At 38.7% G+C, this 17,328-nt stretch overlaps 1 protein-coding gene across 1 annotated transcript in view; it reads right to left on the reverse strand.

Annotated features, from left to right (window-relative positions):
- Positions 1–8,379: 8,379 nt before the first annotated feature.
- LOC135702505 (very long chain fatty acid elongase AAEL008004-like) overlaps positions 8,380–17,328 on the reverse strand; it is a 64,635-nt gene continuing 55,686 nt past the window's right edge. Inside the window, exons 3-6 of the mRNA XM_065223579.1 lie at positions 9,562–9,642; positions 9,308–9,491; positions 9,092–9,207; positions 8,380–9,025 (exon numbers count right to left, since the gene is read on the reverse strand). Of these exons, the coding sequence (XP_065079651.1) occupies positions 8,753–9,025; positions 9,092–9,207; positions 9,308–9,491; positions 9,562–9,642 (654 nt within the window). The 3' untranslated portion in view covers positions 8,380–8,752. The remainder of the gene's footprint in view (positions 9,026–9,091; positions 9,208–9,307; positions 9,492–9,561; positions 9,643–17,328) is intronic.

The following is a 17,328-nucleotide window of genomic DNA, read 5'->3' on the forward strand; positions in this document are numbered from 1 at the left end:
TTAAAGCTCCTTCGGAATAGTTCAGCAATGTTCAAGAAAGTAATGTAAACTCTGAAGAAGTTCAGCGCAGTTCAGAGTTCTTTTATGAACTTCAGAAAAAATCTTCGAACATCAAAATTTTCTGAGAACTTTTCCGAATTTTGTGAACTTCAAGTTTGTAAAACCGCCCTGAAGTAGGGCAAAGGGACTTCATCAGAACGCATAGGACTTTTTTAAGCAAGCTCTGCTCCCCTACTTCTCTGAAGTTACATGAAGTTCCATGATATCTGCAGAACCAGATTTGAGATGTTGAGTATAATGTAGAGAACTCTACTGAAGCTATTTGAAGTTCGTTGAGCTCATCTGTGTGTTCTATAACTTTCATGAAATTTGTAAAATTTGTGAAAAATGTGAAGCTAGAGAATATGATGGAATTTATGGGAAATTGATTGAACGATTGAACTTATCATGAAAGTAGGTTTGTGTTACTCGATATGCAGAGTAAACTTGGTGAAAAGTACGAGCTATGGGTGAATATGAAGATGTTGAAAAATATGATGCACCGTTGGATTGCGACGATGAATAACTTGGAGACGATGGGTAGTCGTTGCGTGTTATTGAACTTGTTTGTGCTTGACTTAAGGGTGAGGACTTATTAGTGACTTAAGGGTGCGTGTTGGTTGGACTGGTTAGCAAATCGCTGGGACTCGTTGAAAACAATGCAAGCTTGTTCGATTAAGGGTGGGCTTCGTGGTGGTGTGGTTAGCGGCGGCACCCGTCGGCATCTTTCAGGCGTATTGTGAGTGCCACGAAGTGAGGGTTCGATTCCTGATCCAGCAGGTGGCACTTTTTGCAATCAGAAAATTTCCCTACTGGGTTTTGTGTGTTCGTCTGGTGTCAAGTGATCAATATTTGCAACCTCTGAATGTAGACGGTGTTAAATGTCTTTTTAAATGTTCAACGAGATCCAGCGATTTGCCGACGAGTCATCACATTCGTGATTCCTCGGGTTATCCTGATGATGATAAGCGATATGATCAATATGCAGCACAGCATCTTTGAAAAAATCTTCCCACACGACGTTACAATATCCAACTGCTCAAAAAAATTCTTGTCGTATACTTCATACAGCAACGTAAAATACATAGGCATGATCAAAGTTGATCACGCTTGCCGGACCTTCATCAATCATGCCAGAGTTTTATATTTTCTGGATAACATCATCGTCCTGGAATGCATTGTGTTTGTTATTCTTCAAATTGAACTGGCTTCGTTGAACAAGATTGAACTAGGAATTCAAAGACGGCTTCCAGAATTGACGGCAGATCCTACACTCAACTACACTACGTCATAATCATGTGTCTCACACTTAATTGAGCTTGAGCTTGCTTGAGCTTGATTGACCGCCCACGGTTGCTACTCTGTTATTGCCAGATCAGCTGTAATTACACAGAGAACCAATAGACGATGTTTGGGACTAGCAATCATCCTCAATGTGTAAAAACTGGTGATCTTAAATTAGGCAATACCAGCGCCGGCCGCGCCCGAACACAGGTCAAGAAAGGAATGGGAAGGATTGTGTTGACATGACACTCGCTTTGATGGAAGCCGAGAACACCTCTGCACTTCCACGAGGAATCACTGGGATGTTGGATAAGAGGGTTGGGTTTGCAGCAGGGTTCGTTTTGGTAAACGATAAGCTGAATTGATGTCCTAACGATCATATAACGCGAAGGAGCTTGGGACTAAACCCACGGTCTTCTGCTCAGTAAGCAAAAACGTTTGCCACTAGGCAGACGAGCACCTTTTTAATCACCGAGTTGCTGTTATTACCATGTAGTCATATTAACAAATAAAACGATTGACGAATCTTGAATGTGGATGGGCCTGAGATTAGACTCATGATGTTCTGCTCAGTAAGCAAAAACGGTTGCTCTAAGGCCACCGAGCCCCTCATATCACATAATACCGTTGCTCAAATTTTTGTATCCATTAAAACCCGGAACCAACGACAACAACGAGTTTCGCAAAATACACGATACACATGTGATTTTACCATAAATCTCTTTGATATGTAAGGACCTGGGACCGCGTTTTTTTGCTCAGTAAGCAGGCCACTGTAACCGACGATCTTTCAAATCCGAAAACTAAAAACTACGAAAAAGTACTTAGGCCTTCATTAAGTTCCACTTTCACGCGACGTTCAATGTTTCAATTTGCTCTTTACGTATTGTTCAGGCTATAAATAGGCTCTTTTCAAAAGTTACGCGAGAAATACGCACAATCGTCGCCTACCTCGCAAAACTGGATCCAAACAACATAGGCATAAGCAACGATGGATTGTTGAACTTTGTTGGCTGGTGTAGTGCTGCTGAAAAAAGATAGGTCTATTATTTTGGTTAGTGATCGTTTGGATTTGGGTCACCCCTCGTTGTGTTTAGGTTAGTATAAATAAATAATACTATTTAGTCATATAAATCACCACAACTCATTATCTTCAGCGTTATCGGTTTTCGTTTCTGGATCTTTAGTTGCCTCTGTGATATACTTACTTGCGGCATACTATATTGGGAGTGTATATGAGCGTGCACCATGTACGGTAGCTCATCTCTCATCGTGATGGTGGGACATAGTAGACAAATTAGAGAGAAAACAAGGAGGTATTAGTATTAGTTATATGTAAATAAACAAAACAAAAGAAGAGAAGAGGAAAGAAGAGCAGACAAATAAAAAAGGGATGAAGTAGATAACAAATAAAAGAAACGTAGGCAGATTATTAGAAAAGGCATTATCCGAGACTCGGCAATCAAATGTCACTCCCGCCGAGATCTCAGCGAAACCCCCTCCATGAACCTATCATTTCCAGCCTATCTGAACTATTTAATAAATGGAAGCCATAACATGGGTTACGCTCCCCCTAAGCATCCTGCCTCTGTCTTATCTCAAAAACAAAATGCCAATGGTATGAATGTATTTGGTCAGGCTTCAGAATCGTCCAGTGGGCAGTGCGCTCTACGCTCCAAGTTACCTTTTATTCAAATTTACCGCAAATTTGATATTTTACCCATTGAGTGTTGATTAGTCACAATGAAACATTGTGACAGAAGTTGAGGTTACTAGTGTATTAAATAATTTAGGTCCTATTTAGGATTATATCTGAAAAATCCAAATCTGGCCAACGCCCACCCTAAACCTAAACCTGTTCTAATCCACCTGAAATGACTAACGAATGGAAGACTTTGACTACCAAGCCATGCAATAGTCTCATTCCGTGCCTTATGACAACTTGATGATTCTATTGCGCTCATCTTCTTGCACCACCCAGGGGAGACTTGGTCCTGTACCCAATGCTTAACTTATCTCCATTCCACTCAGCTACTCGCAATTTCTTGTGATATAGTGGGCGGAATATTATTATATGAGACAATTCAATGCAGACGTCTTTCCAAATTTGGCGGATCGACAGGTAATCGGTGAGTTACCACGATAGTTGCTATTCAACAACTCGACAACGTCCCATCGTCAACGCCTGCTATGAGAATTTCCCATTGCAGACGCCAACGAAATGACGTCATCGAGCTATCGATCAACTACCCTGGTTATCGCCTGGTACCTTATAGCACGATGCTAGGAGGCGAACCGGAAGAATCGATGAGCTACCTCCCCCAATCATGTGTCTCACACTTAATTGTGCACTTATTGTGAACCACAACAATTTCACACTTGGAGTCTATGTGCCGAACATGATGATATCAATAGCTTTGCACATCACAGTTAAATGTTCTACAAGATTCTACTTTATCGACTTCTACTTTACCGACTCCAAAATTGAATCGACAAATATATAAACAAAGCTGCCAGAGGGCAGAGTTTACGCATGCGTCATTTTAATGAGTCTGATTTGGAAATTGATCCTGAATTGTTGGGGTGTGCTGCGGCCGTTGCCTTCGTTCTATTTCACTGGGATATATGAGGCTAGTTGAAAAAGATGCAGTCACAACTCATGTTTTCGATTTTTGCCTTGCAGAACAAGTAATTCACATCGCATTGAAATGTAAGATTCAATGTACAATTCACTTCAATTGATAGTTAATGATTTTCAGCAATTCAAACATTCAAAGTGTTTTTATGATACGCGAAGGTTGCGATTTTCAGAGTTGGTTGGAAATGCTATCTAACATGAAGCTTTAGTGTGATAATTTATTAGCTAGAGAATGGTCTTAGAAGAGGTTAGGTAGATAGTTCCGTTAGGCCATTAATGCGACAGTGCAAGTCAAACGCACACTCTGAGCATTCTCTAGCTAATAAATTATCACACTATAGCTTCATGTTAGATATCATTTCAACGTTTGAAACACTAAAAATCAACGTGTAGAACGTATTGAACCATGGTGAAATACACTTAAAATAAAAATTATTGTGCATATGAATAATCAAGTGTTCCCAAACACTCCCAACATACGTGTGGACTTTTTTGAGTGCGAAGAAGCAATGAGCAGAATATTCTAGATCATTGATTGAAGTAGACTGAACAAGCAAACGCAAATTAACACCAGCATCAGAAAGAATAAACATACTTTATCAAATTACAGTGTTGGCACAGACAAACAGACATAACTCTTATAAGAAAATTCTTCAAAAAATATCGTCAAGCGTATTTTGCATGCGCACTAGCACCAACAATCAATGTGAAACTAACGGTTTTAAATTGGCTCACTACTTGACTAGCCTATTGGTCCCAAGCAAATCGATTGACGTATCTCTTTCTTGTATAAATTCTAGTACTACACTATGTTTGTTTTGATTCGCTATGAAAGTTTGACAGATAAAATGAGGGGCTCGTGGATTTTTCTATGTTTCGAGGGGTGCATCGATTAGCTTGGGACCGAAGAGAGTACCAGAGCTGAGCCAAAAAAATTGAGCTCGTTTCATTGGGACATTCTGGTCTTAGAGTTACCTCTATGCTAGCACTCTCTATCATGCGCATTCCAAAGCATTGCTTAGCAACCGAAGCATCCCTCGTTCATACATTTTTTTAACTAGTTGCTTTTCCCTCGTTCTGTCAACGGGTCAGCTGTGTTGAATTAAAACAAAACAGATGGAAGTCAGTGATGTCGGTTCTATTAAATTTTCCGTAGATCTATAGAATTGATTCAATTTTGCAGATATACGGATCCGTAGGAGAAATTCACAGAAGCTCAGTCTTTTTTAGAGATTTGTTTTGATTGTTCAGTGTAATCTTTTTGTTGCTGGAAACAAATTTTTAAATGTGGTAATGCATCACTAATGAGTGCCCTTTCTACCACCGCTCATCACTTTAATGTGTACAAAGCAAACAATATGTATCAATCAATGTTATTCATGATGTATTGAACATCAGTTACTAAAAGTGGATACAATATTACACTCATTAAAATGATTTGTTCACAAATTCTGTATACATCGTACGGCAAAATATTACATTACTAGCGGAATGTCCAATTGACTGTTTGAGTATAATATTCAACATTTTTTTTATCTGAATTCGTCAGATTATTATGTGGTACATTAATGACCCGATTTTGTCGATCGCTCCACGCATTAGACTTTTATAATTGCATAATTTCTTAAAATCGTTATTCCAAATCATACTCATGCATATTCAAGATGGGTGTTTAAGGTATACTTTGGTCCAAGAAGACCACTGAAAAAGCGCATGGGTTTCGTAGAACATAAGAAAAGATTTTCAAAAAAGGGGCTGGCAAAATCGGGTCGTTACTGTATATGTCTCCAGTGGAATCCCTTAGCCCCTTATCTTTATCAAGAGCTGACATATACTAAATTGACCTGAAAAAGAACTGGCATCAGTGATAAGTTCGAAATGAAGTGGCTTGCTTAACGCTTCAGTGGCGCCACCATGACAAATGCAAGCACATTCCCAACTAAAACCTTATTTGCGAAGAATGTGATGGTGAGTGTTATGTCTGTTTGTCTGTGGTGTTAGTTTGCATAGGTGCGTTTTGATTCTCGAGAAATTTTGTGTTTAAAGCCATTGTTTACGTTTGGTTGTTCCGCCTATTTCAATTATTGTTCTTGCATGTTGTTTGGTCTTGTACGTTATACCATAGAGGTAACTCTAAGACCAGAAGGTCCCGAAGAAACGAGCTCAACTTTTTGGCTCAGCTCTGGTCTCTCTTCGATCCCAAGCTAATCGATGCACCCCTCGAAACATAGGAAAATCTACGAGCCCCTCATTTTATCTGTCAAACTTTCATAGCGAATCAAAACAAACATAGTGTAGTACTAGAATTTCGACTAGAATGGGGTACGTTAATCGTTTGCTTGGGACCAATAGGCTAAATAGTCAAGTAGTGAGTCAATTTAAAATCGTTAGTTTCGTATTGATTGTTGGTTATACTGTGCAACCAGATCTGAGTTGTGCGAATCCCTTAAGGCCCGAGAAAAACAACTGGCTACATCTGTTAGAGACGTTCTGGCTAGCCACGATCTAGAATATATAAAGTTGATTTACAATTTTCTAAAACGGATCGATTTGAGAACTTAGGAGTCTTTAGAAGTTTTTTTTTTTAAATTGATCTGTCATCGTTCTCCCAAGATAGGCTCCTTTTTGTGTTGCATTTCAGTTGTCACATCAACCGTCCATTCACCATTCGTTCAGGTTTAGAGCACTTGCACGCCACCGCAGTGCTTCCTCTACGTTCATTCACCGATTGAACGGCGACGGAGATTAAAACGACAATTCACCCCCATGTACCTCCTCCCAAGTCCACGTCCAATCTGTAAAAAAAATTGATGTCCTTAATCTCGAGTAAGCCGCGAGTAATCGGCCCCCGTTCTACTAACTTTACTGCCCATAAAAGCATAATTGTCCCATCTTTGCTTGATTTCCTATTCATATGGGACAGTTATGCTTTTATGGGCAGTTTAGTCATAAGAAATATTGTTAATATATATTGAACTCGGCTCCGTAAAGCTAACGAAATTGAACCTTGACAAATAAATGAAATTATAAAAAAAAAAATGCTTTAGTACTCTTCTTCCGGCTGCATAACTGAAATCACTCTCATCTTGACATTATCTTCTATGCGAGAGAGAATGGCTGCTTGCTTCCTAATTTTTATCCTCCCTAGGTGCTTACACAGAGAAAAAAAATACCCTGAATTTAAGTTCTTTTTACTTAATTTTGGGTAATTTTGAGTTTTGCATCCCACTCTAACTTTTTGTTGTTGCCAAAAACGGAACGAGAGATTCGACTTTCTCATGACTATCGTTCAATAAGCTACTAGTGAGTATATGACATATTCTCAAATTTGAGTCAATTGAACTTAATTTTGAGTAGAAAATACTCACGAATAAGTAATTATATTTGCTGTAGTCAAATGTAAACTACTATAAGCGGTTTACCGAAAATTAGCTTATTGAATGCATGGGAGATGAGTGAAAAGAACTTAATTTTTGGTAATTTTTCGGTTCCGTGTACCGAAAGGGGTATTACAATTTAATCTTCACGCTAACTTTAAAGTACCCATTAATGGTTGAAAAAGATCCATTTTAAAGAAAAGTGGCTTAACTCATTAAATGAGTAAATTTTTTACCCATTAATGAGTATCTGTTACCCATTAATGAGTAATTGTTAATCATTAATGGGTAACAGATACTCATTAGTGGGTAAAATTGTTTAATCATTAATGAGTTAAGCCACTTTTCTTCAAAATGGGTATTTTTTTACTCATTAATGAGTACTTTCAAGTTAGCGTGTAGATATATACAAATCTATATTAAATCGCGAAGTATCCTCGATGGAGCTTACCTCTCTTTTCTCTCGCAGGTTTTTTACGGCAACTGTACTGAGCAAAACTTCGTGAGAGAAAAAGAGAGGGCAATACAATTCTACTCAGTCACTGAGTAAAGTTTAAATAGCGGGTAGAGATTATCAGCCATTACTATACGAACGAAAAATCACACATACACTCATATTGACAACTCCCGAAATTCGATCGTTAAAAAAATCATCGAATTCACTTTCGTCTGCCACAGTTCAACATTTCTGATTTAATTAATACAATTTCTATACGATTTCACCATCTAGAATGATCCGATGAACCAGTTTCGTTTTACATACCAACGTTAAACATCCTGTTCGAATGATTTTCTTATATACCTTTATTATATAGACATTCAGCCTTTGGCTGGTTCGTCTCTTAATATTTTTCTTCCACTCTCTTACACAAGCAAACGGAACCTCTAGTCAATAGAACTGGTTTACGGTGGACTTTGGAAATTTTTTGCGTGAAGTTTACCGTTTTTGGTCCGAATAAAGAGCATTCGTGTGGAGAAGAACTGACATCACCCGGGGATTTTTCGAAGAAGTAGTGTAAACAACGAGTCATTCAAATGAAATTCGTTCTTATATCATTTTTGTCATTCATTTATTCTTCCACAAAACAGTTTAAAAGATGGTCTCTTTCATTCAACTAGATTCAAATTAAAATTACCTTACACAGCTAGGAAAAAAAACACGGTCCTTACAAAACGAAGGTTCTCGCACACAACTTTCAGTTAACTTATGAGTAGGCTTGGTACCTATGAAGGTTGATTTCGATGAGCAAAATTCAGGAGTTTGTTCTATGAACGGAATTCAAAGGGAAAGGTGAACGGGAAGGGTTAGGAAGTTCGATGAATCAACGGTTGTGAAATAGCTATTCAAAGGTGGCATCTACACAGTTCACATGTTACGTACAACAATTGCGCGTAGTCGTCGTCCGGGGACTATCTACAGTTCTTTGTCGGCGAGTTTTCCATTGGTGAGGGCGGGTACCTTCAGGCTTTCCTCAACGGCCCTGGCTTTCCGTAGTTCCTCGGCCTTTGCTCGGGTGGCCGCCAGCCGAGCTGCCCGCCGCATGCCATAGGTCTTCTTGTAGAAATCGTTGAACAGCATGTAGAAGAAGATGGCATTGGGCAGGGTGAAGCAAACTGACCAACGTGGGTAGCCGCAGTCCGTCCACAGAAGCTGGGCCGAGTGCATGAAGGCCATTCCGAACTGGATCTGTGATCGCGGAGGGGGCGAAATTGTGATACAGGGATTGGAAGAGGTTAAACCTTTGAAACTTACCATCTGCAGATCAGTGATGTACTTCTTCCACCAGAGGTACTTGTGTAGGTGGGGTCCGATGGCAGCCAGCATGTAGTATGTATACATGATGATATGCACAAACGAGTTAATGACGCCTATGGACGGTACAAATTGAAAAAAAAAAACCAAGTCGAAACGGAGTTAGAATTCCATGAATTCTTCAACAATGGGAATGAGATTTTATATGAATCAAACCTATGAAAGTTCCGTGACCGCCCGGGAAGTACTTGGTGGCACCCCAGGAAATCATTGGCATCACGGTGTGGTGGTACAGATGTAGGAAGCTGATCTGGCTGTCCTTTTTCCGCAGCGTGAAGAACACGGTATCGAGCAGTTCGGAAAGCTTGGCCAGGAAGTACACGTAGCAACCGCGGGCGACCTGCACAGGAGGGAAAGATTATGAAAAAAAGCTGTCTTATTATGTCTGTGCATAAGGAATTCTGGTTTACCCGCATTGATTGGGGGTTATCGGTCCAATCCACCGGTTGGCATCGCCAACTGTAGTGCCGTAGCCAGGCTCCATCCAGACCCTGAAATGGGAAAATTAATGTGCTTAAGAATTGTGTTTTTTTAGCATTGGATATGAATGATTACTTGCTGAATAAGCTTGTTTTAGTTGTATAAGTATTTTTTTCCTGTAGCAGCTCCAGACCAAATGACGAATCGGAAAAACTCGACCTTCCCCGTTTTGCATGAAATTTTGTATAATTGTTTGTTATGGGCACGATCTACATTTTCACTAAAATTCTTCCATTTTAGGTCTTGTAACGTTTTCAAAATGGCGTCTTTGAAATTAAACAAAATGTAGCACTACACGACACTTTTTATCGAAAGGACGCCTAGGACAAAGTTTTAATAAAAAATAATGTTTTTCGGGAAAAAAAATACAAAAAATTTTAATATTGCGAAAATTGTATGTATCGTAAAATATAGAGGAAATGTATGTAATGTCAGCCTAAATGCCCCTAATTTGGGCCCATACATAAACTCAACAATCGACTAAATTTTCACAAGCGATCAAAATATCCATTAGTACCGTCCCAATGACGCGTTTATCTAGATAAAATTGATAAACAGCAGATTTTTAGTGATGGGTCCAATCTTAGATCTAGAGGCAAACATGGGAGCCATTTCCCCGATATGTTATTTTTTTGTTTTCTGTTATTAAAAGCTCATGGAAAATGCAAACTTTTGGAATGTTTGAAACAGAGATCTAAATTTTCGCTCAGCTGCAAGATAAGCGACACTTCTCTCAAGCTGCGTTTCGCAGAGCTGAGAATGCGGACCATTTGAACGCGATGGGAAAAAGAAGGGATTGAAGAGGTCGGTTATTGGGGGGTTTTGAGGAAATAACTCATAGTACTAGATTTGTGCTGCAAAATGTAGAGAAACCGAAAATCTATCTCTCACTGATTCATCCTTTCCCATATACACTCCCGATCATAAGTTTAAGGACACCCCCAAAAAAAACATGACAAATTTGTTATGTTCATATTTCTGTCATGGTACGTCCAATTTTCGTTCTCATTAGATTATTTAAAAGGTATTGAATGGAACTTTCCTCGTAGGCAAATTGTTCAATATAATTTTCAAATTTTTCTGGCTAAAAGTTCACCCAAAGTTCCAATATTTTTCAAAATTTTCTCTGATGAATCGTAACTGATTTTCTCAGAATTGGGTTGGCCAAATTTTGAAATAAAATTTGTAGTAGAACACTTATGCTATACCATTCATACCACTCAAATAATCTTTGGAGATCGAACATTGAACGTAAAATGAGAGATCATTGAACAAAACATATTTGCATGTTTTTTTTGGGGGTGTCCTTAAACTTATGATCGGTAGTGTATACCAAATGGATATTTTAAAGCAACCATCAACCAGTTGCTTTAAAGGCTAGTTGCCTGCCTAAGCGGACTCCCCGGATCCTAACTCTTTCTGTCTAAATTTTCGTATTTAAGTTCGTTTGATGATTATGATATCTCATTAGCCTAATTTAATACACAATTGAAATCTCTAATCTAACTTATCAATTATAACCCATGTTTTATTAGGTACCTGCACTTGTGCATGAAATCTGAAATTTAACGTGTTTCAAGTTGTTTTTGACCTATATTTATTATATATTAGTTCGTCCCAGTTGAAGGTGTCAAGTGACTAAAATGTTTCACTTCGACGTTAGTATCCTAGCTGATTTTTAAATTTATATAGGGTATATGCTCCAACTACGCTCACACGCTTCCACTACCCAAGTAACCAACAAGCCCGTTAATCGCCCTTTTTGGTAAATAAGGCTGCTATACGACTTATATAAAGTCCGGAAACCCTATATTTACCTTATATCGCAAAAAGGGCGTTTATCGGGTAGTTAGCGGGCTTGGTGGTTAATTGGGTATGTCGCACCACAAAAATACATATGGGTATGTCACAATACAAGCACGCCACAGTGGAAATCCTGAGCCATAGTTCAAACATTTATCCCAGATCAAAATGAAGCATATATAAGATTAGTTACAATACCATGTACAAAAATGACGTTTAACATTGTTCCCTGAGCAATATCTCAATGAAAACAACAATGAAAGCTTGTCACGCAAATAGAAGGTGCACCGTTGGGCACTTTTTTTTTTTTTTTTTTTTTCCTTGGTTTGTTTTCCGTCGATCTTGTTTTCCGTGCTGAGCACCAATGCTACCGACGCCAGGAAGGCAGCTCCCACACCTGGACCCTACCTATCGACCCATCAACTCATGAACCGGGGACCAACGGCTTTACTTCCCATCCGAAGGAAGGCGTGATCAGAGATGTTATGCCTCAGAACATCCCGGCAGCGCCGACTGGGACGTTGGGCACTTTCTGAAATATTTAATAGTATAATTCCCCTGCAAACCCAAATAAATCTATTTGCGTAAAAATAAATAAAATAAGAGTGATTTGCAGAAAAACCCGCCATTATCGCATCCAACGTCAGTGCCTATACGTAAGCGTACTACAACGCGGCTCTCAGACAAAGGAGTAACAAGTGTGATACTATCACTGCTAGACTAGATCTTTGGTTCTCTCATGCAGTGGTTTATCAGTGAGCCAACGATGCTGGACCTAAACCAACCGTCTCCAACGCTCCACTATGAAGCATAAGATTAGGCCCGCCCACCAACGTCCAGGTTGAAAACTAGCCAAGGAGAGGGCAATATTTTCAACTCTCATTCTAATACAATTATTCACTTTCCTCTCCCATCCAAACCATGGAAATATCGCTCTCTCCAAATCGGTGAGAACACCTTCTCATCTCCCATTGGACACCGAAAATAAGCGATAGTGTGTTGCTGGAGTCCGAGCAGGAGTGCTGCAAATGAGCGTTGGAGCCCAATGGACAGTGGTCCAAAAGTGTCAAAACGTGCGTTGTTTAGTTTATGCACAAACGGTCCATTTAAGTCATATAGTGTCTTCGAAAAAGTTTGTGTACTTTAAAAGACACTTCTTATGGACTAAGCCATTTCATGATTAATCCACCCAGCAGGGGATGAAAAATTTACTTTTTTGTTTGTCGAGATAGCAAAATGGTGTCTTGAGTAAAGTTTTAGACAATATTAAAACAAACATTTTTGCTGAGGACGTCAACCCGCTATCTTTTATGTTACCGAGATATGTATTTTTTTTTTGTAAGAGCCTTCAGAAAATCAATGTTTTGCAAATAACTATTCAGGAAGCAACTTTCTGACATTAGTATGTTCTACACAAATGTTTGTATTTTATAAAATACGCCATTTTGTTTTGGGAAGCAAGTCCCTATCTTTAAAATGGTCTTAACATATTCAAGGTTTTGACCCAAAATTAGCACTAATTCCAACGCCAACAGTTCGAAGTTGGACAAAATTGGGCAAACCAGGCCAGTTCCTTTTGAAAGCATACTTAAAATGCTGGCCAATGCATACCAAATCATAAGTCTTCTTTAGTACTCTCTGCCGATCTGCTTATTATCAAACTATAGTAAACCGTGTACAGATAATCGTTTTCTTGCATTTATCCATAGAGCAGCTCCTGCATACGTCAATTACTCTTGGTGTTAAATCGAAGTAGGCATGCAAAAAAAGGGTATGCATTGCAAAGCAGCGTGCGGTAAAAGCCAGGGTAAAAGTTTTGATTCTAAATTCTAATTTGTTGTGACCGGTTGACTGGACAAGAAGGTGATTTGATTTGTCTACCCAAGTAACCAATAGTTCTGATAAAAGGCTATTTGTGGCTCAATCAGCTTGGTTGAAGGTGGTCTATAGAATTCTAAGCAGCCTCATTTTTAAGCCGTTATAAGAACTTGAAAGTTCCGGTACCATAATTGAAGAGCATTCTAAGCAGCTTCTGGCGGAACTTGAACGGAAATTTAAGAAAATAAATTAACAAAGGTTTTTGTCCTCCTTTGTGAGAGCCCCAGCACGAACCACTACGCCATCTTAGATACATTAAAGTGAGCTATTGTCCTGCCTACTGTTGGAGTTTTCAGTGCCTGCTGAATGACTTGAATGCGAAACACAACACCTTGATGAGTTAATAAATTGATGTTAGCCCGCATGGCACTCCATCATACTTATGGCGCAGTGATATGCGTTCGTAGATCACATGCCAAATACAGGGGTTCGAATCCAGGAAATTGCTCTTTAATATTTATTTTTTTTATGTTTGGATGGAATATTCATGCGCTGCATAAATATAAGAATTATGATTTATTTGTTCGACTGATCATTTTAGATTGACGTACATTCAATGTTGCAAATTTTTGCATCAATGAAAACTCAGTACCATTATTTGAGAGATACAACTCACAATGTTCACTTTCCAACCAGGCTCTCACTACGAATAGGACAGAGGCAATAACAAAAATATTCCGACTCAACTCAGTGGGAGAACAGACAAATGCTGAGAATGTGTTCATCTAACCAGACTTTCTCTCTCTCAGTAATTGAGCTTAGTCGTTCTGATTCACCATGCTTCTAACTCGAGGTCTGAGTCAGAGTGTGCTGATAGAGACAAATTGAGTTAGAGTGAGTCTACATGTTCGTTGAAGCAGATGTACCTGGGTACGTTGATAAAGGGGCAAGGGAAATAAAACAACTTTATAGTAAGCGTGCATAGGGGCGACTGTTGAACCTGAAAATAGATTCAGTGTCATGTCGGGGTCGCCACATTTTTGCAATAAACGCACAATGCATGGATGAGAATGAGAATGTTGAAATTATTCATTCGGGTAAGTACAGAAACAATTATTTTTAAAACTGAAAAAGAAATATAAAAAAATCTTTTATGATTTGCATTACAAATTATGTAACGTATGTGGGGAAAGGGTGATTTTTCGTTACTTATTATTACATAGGGGGCGGGTAATATAGGGCCAGATGGAACAAGAGTGCCACCGAAATGAAAACTGTATATTTAACATATTCTACATAGTTGTTTGCCATACAAAAATACATATTCAAACGGCGCCGGTGGTGTAGTGGTAAGCGTGATTACCTCTCACCCCAGCAGGCCTGGGTTCAATACCAGTAGGCGCCGCCGGGATGTTCTGAGGCATAACATCTCTGATCACGCCTTCCTTCGGATGGGAAGTAAAGCCGTTGGTCCCCGGTTCATGAGTTGATGGGTCGATAGGGTAGGGTCCAGGTGTGGGAGTTGCCTTCCTGGCACGTCGGTAGCATTGGTGCTCAGCACGGAAAACAAGATCGACGGAAAAAACAAACCAAAGGAAAAAAAAAATACATATTTTTGCTGAACATTGTAACATGCTATCTTTTAAAATTAAAATATGTACACTGGAGTCGCTTTTTACGCGGGTGATACGTCCCGCGTAAAAAAACCGCGTAAAAAAACCGCGTAAATTCCGGAATCCGCGTAAATCCCGAAATCCGCGTAAAAAAACCGTGTAAAAAAATCGCGTAAAAAGCGACTCTAGTGTATAACGATAAACCGTGTTAATTCTGAAATCGGCTAAAAAAAAACCAAAATCCGCGCAAATTCCGAAATCCGGATAAAAAAAACCGTGTAAAAAACACCGCGTAAAAAGCGACTCCAGTGTATTCAAAAATTAGACATTTGCAGGAGTTTTTTAGTTATTAAAAAACACCTAAAATATCACGTGCTGCCACATGTTTTTAAAACTTTTCGGCAGTAAAATAGGTATAGATTCAGAATTCTTCCTAGAATTTTACGCCAATTTGCGCCGGAAATAGTTATTTGAGGAGCAAATACCCCTAAAAATATCGACTATTCAAGAATAACTTTTTTGTTTCAAGAGATAATTATTTACAATGTTCAGCAAAAGCATGTGTTTAAACATGCAAAATATAAATGTAGAAGAAACTAAAATTGTAGGATGCCTAGAAAATCAGTTATATTAAAAAGTATGATTTAACGGCGCATTTCACGAAAAATGATACATATCTCGTAATTTATAAGAGCTAGAAATTTTGAGTGTTAAACAAAGTTGCTTAAAATAACATTTGCTACAACTTTATGTAAGACGTTAAGTCTCTATCTAAATCAGATAAAAAATATTTTTTTGATCTCACTTTAAGGTAGATTAATCACCAAACCGTCTACATCAAAAGAAGTGGATTAACATATGCAAAAACATCTTTGAACAAACTATACCTCTTAAATCAATGTTTGAGAAGTTATTAAAAAAGCGCACGTAAACGGCAAAAAGCAACACTGTGCAGTGGCATCAATTTCTATTGTACTTGTTTGAGTGATGAAATTTGATGATTTTTTATATCTTTTCAATAAATCTGAAATTTATGCAGAAAAACATGTATGTTTTGAAAAACTCGTCAAAGCAGTTATTGGAGTCTCACAATGAAATGCTATCAGAATTGTCTTGATACCTACCACCAAAAATATACTATAAGCTAACCAAAAATACATCTCATTGTGATCAATTTTACCCCGGTGATCTATTTGCCCCCAGACTACTGTAGTTATCTATAGGACAAGAGATATGGCAAATGTCCACAGTTCACACAATTTTCAATAAAAATATGCACTAAAAACGTTAACTGTGTAGAACCCCCAAAACAGTCCATGTAGTTAATGAAGAGCCCCTATTTAATTATTATTGTTTATAAACCCAAAAACAATCTCTAGCCCTGATTTGCATCGTGACATATACGGATTTCCGGTAACTATAAACTCTGCATGTGGGCAACATTTCATAAATTAAAAACAGAGCACTTCGTGAGCTAAAGCACTAATTTTAGTACATTCAATTTTATGCGACACTATTTTTTGAATTAAAACAGAAAGTGACCATCTTTCCCTCACTGAACTCAAGTTGCCTCGTTAGCGCAAAACCATCCATTTGTTGCAAACTATTTCGCCTCCCCGCAGCAAAATTTAGGTGTTTCACCAATGAAACAGAACGCGGACTGCGGCAGGCAGAGAGAAAAAGAAACTTTCTTTCTCTCTCTTTGTCGTGTCTCCGTATCCGTACATAATAACCAGTAAAATCTTGCTCAACCATTGACTCAGTCAATCAGTGATTCAAGCCACCTGAAACTCGAGCGGCACTCACTCAGTGCCCGAGTTTCCTCGGTATCGGCTTGGATTTGTGCATTTCATAGAATGAACGGATAAAGGCGTAAACCTTAAGGGCACTCTTTCGCTCTTCTCTTGAAGCGGTAGGTGACTGATGAACAGAGACAGTTTTGGTTTGTAGTTCTCTCCCGTGGAGATTATTGTCGGTTTCAAATCGCGGCTTCTCTCATCAATCAGCAACATTGCGTACATTAACTTTTGTTCCTAAAAAAGACTTATGCGGATTGCTTCATGTGGGCTATGACGGACCTTTTAAGAAACTTTCAAGTTGCGTAGAACTTCCGCAGGGAACTTTTAAGATACTTTAAAGTTACTAAGCAGTTCCACTGGGAACTTGTTCGGAACTTTGTTGAGGTCATGTTTTCAGCCTTGCCTGAAGTTCCTAAGAACTTGTTTTTAGATTTTTTTTTTTGAGCTTCAAGAGCCTGAAGTTCCTCGTGTACTTTATATAGCTTCTAAAGTAGCCAGAAAATTGTTATGGTACTTTATATGCACTTTATGGAACTTGGAAGTGAGTTTTATCGTTAAATGCGGAACTTTTGGTTGCTTGGGCAGAAAGTACTGTCGGAAGTTTATTTGAACTTTATGGAACTTGGAAGTTCTGTCAGAACTTTATTCGAACTTTATGGAACTT

This window comes from Ochlerotatus camptorhynchus, unplaced genomic scaffold, assembly GCF_037179485.1.
Source record: "Ochlerotatus camptorhynchus isolate MF236.1 unplaced genomic scaffold, CSIRO-AGI_Acam_v1.1 ptg000017l, whole genome shotgun sequence".
Lineage (NCBI taxonomy): Eukaryota > Metazoa > Arthropoda > Insecta > Diptera > Culicidae > Ochlerotatus > Ochlerotatus camptorhynchus.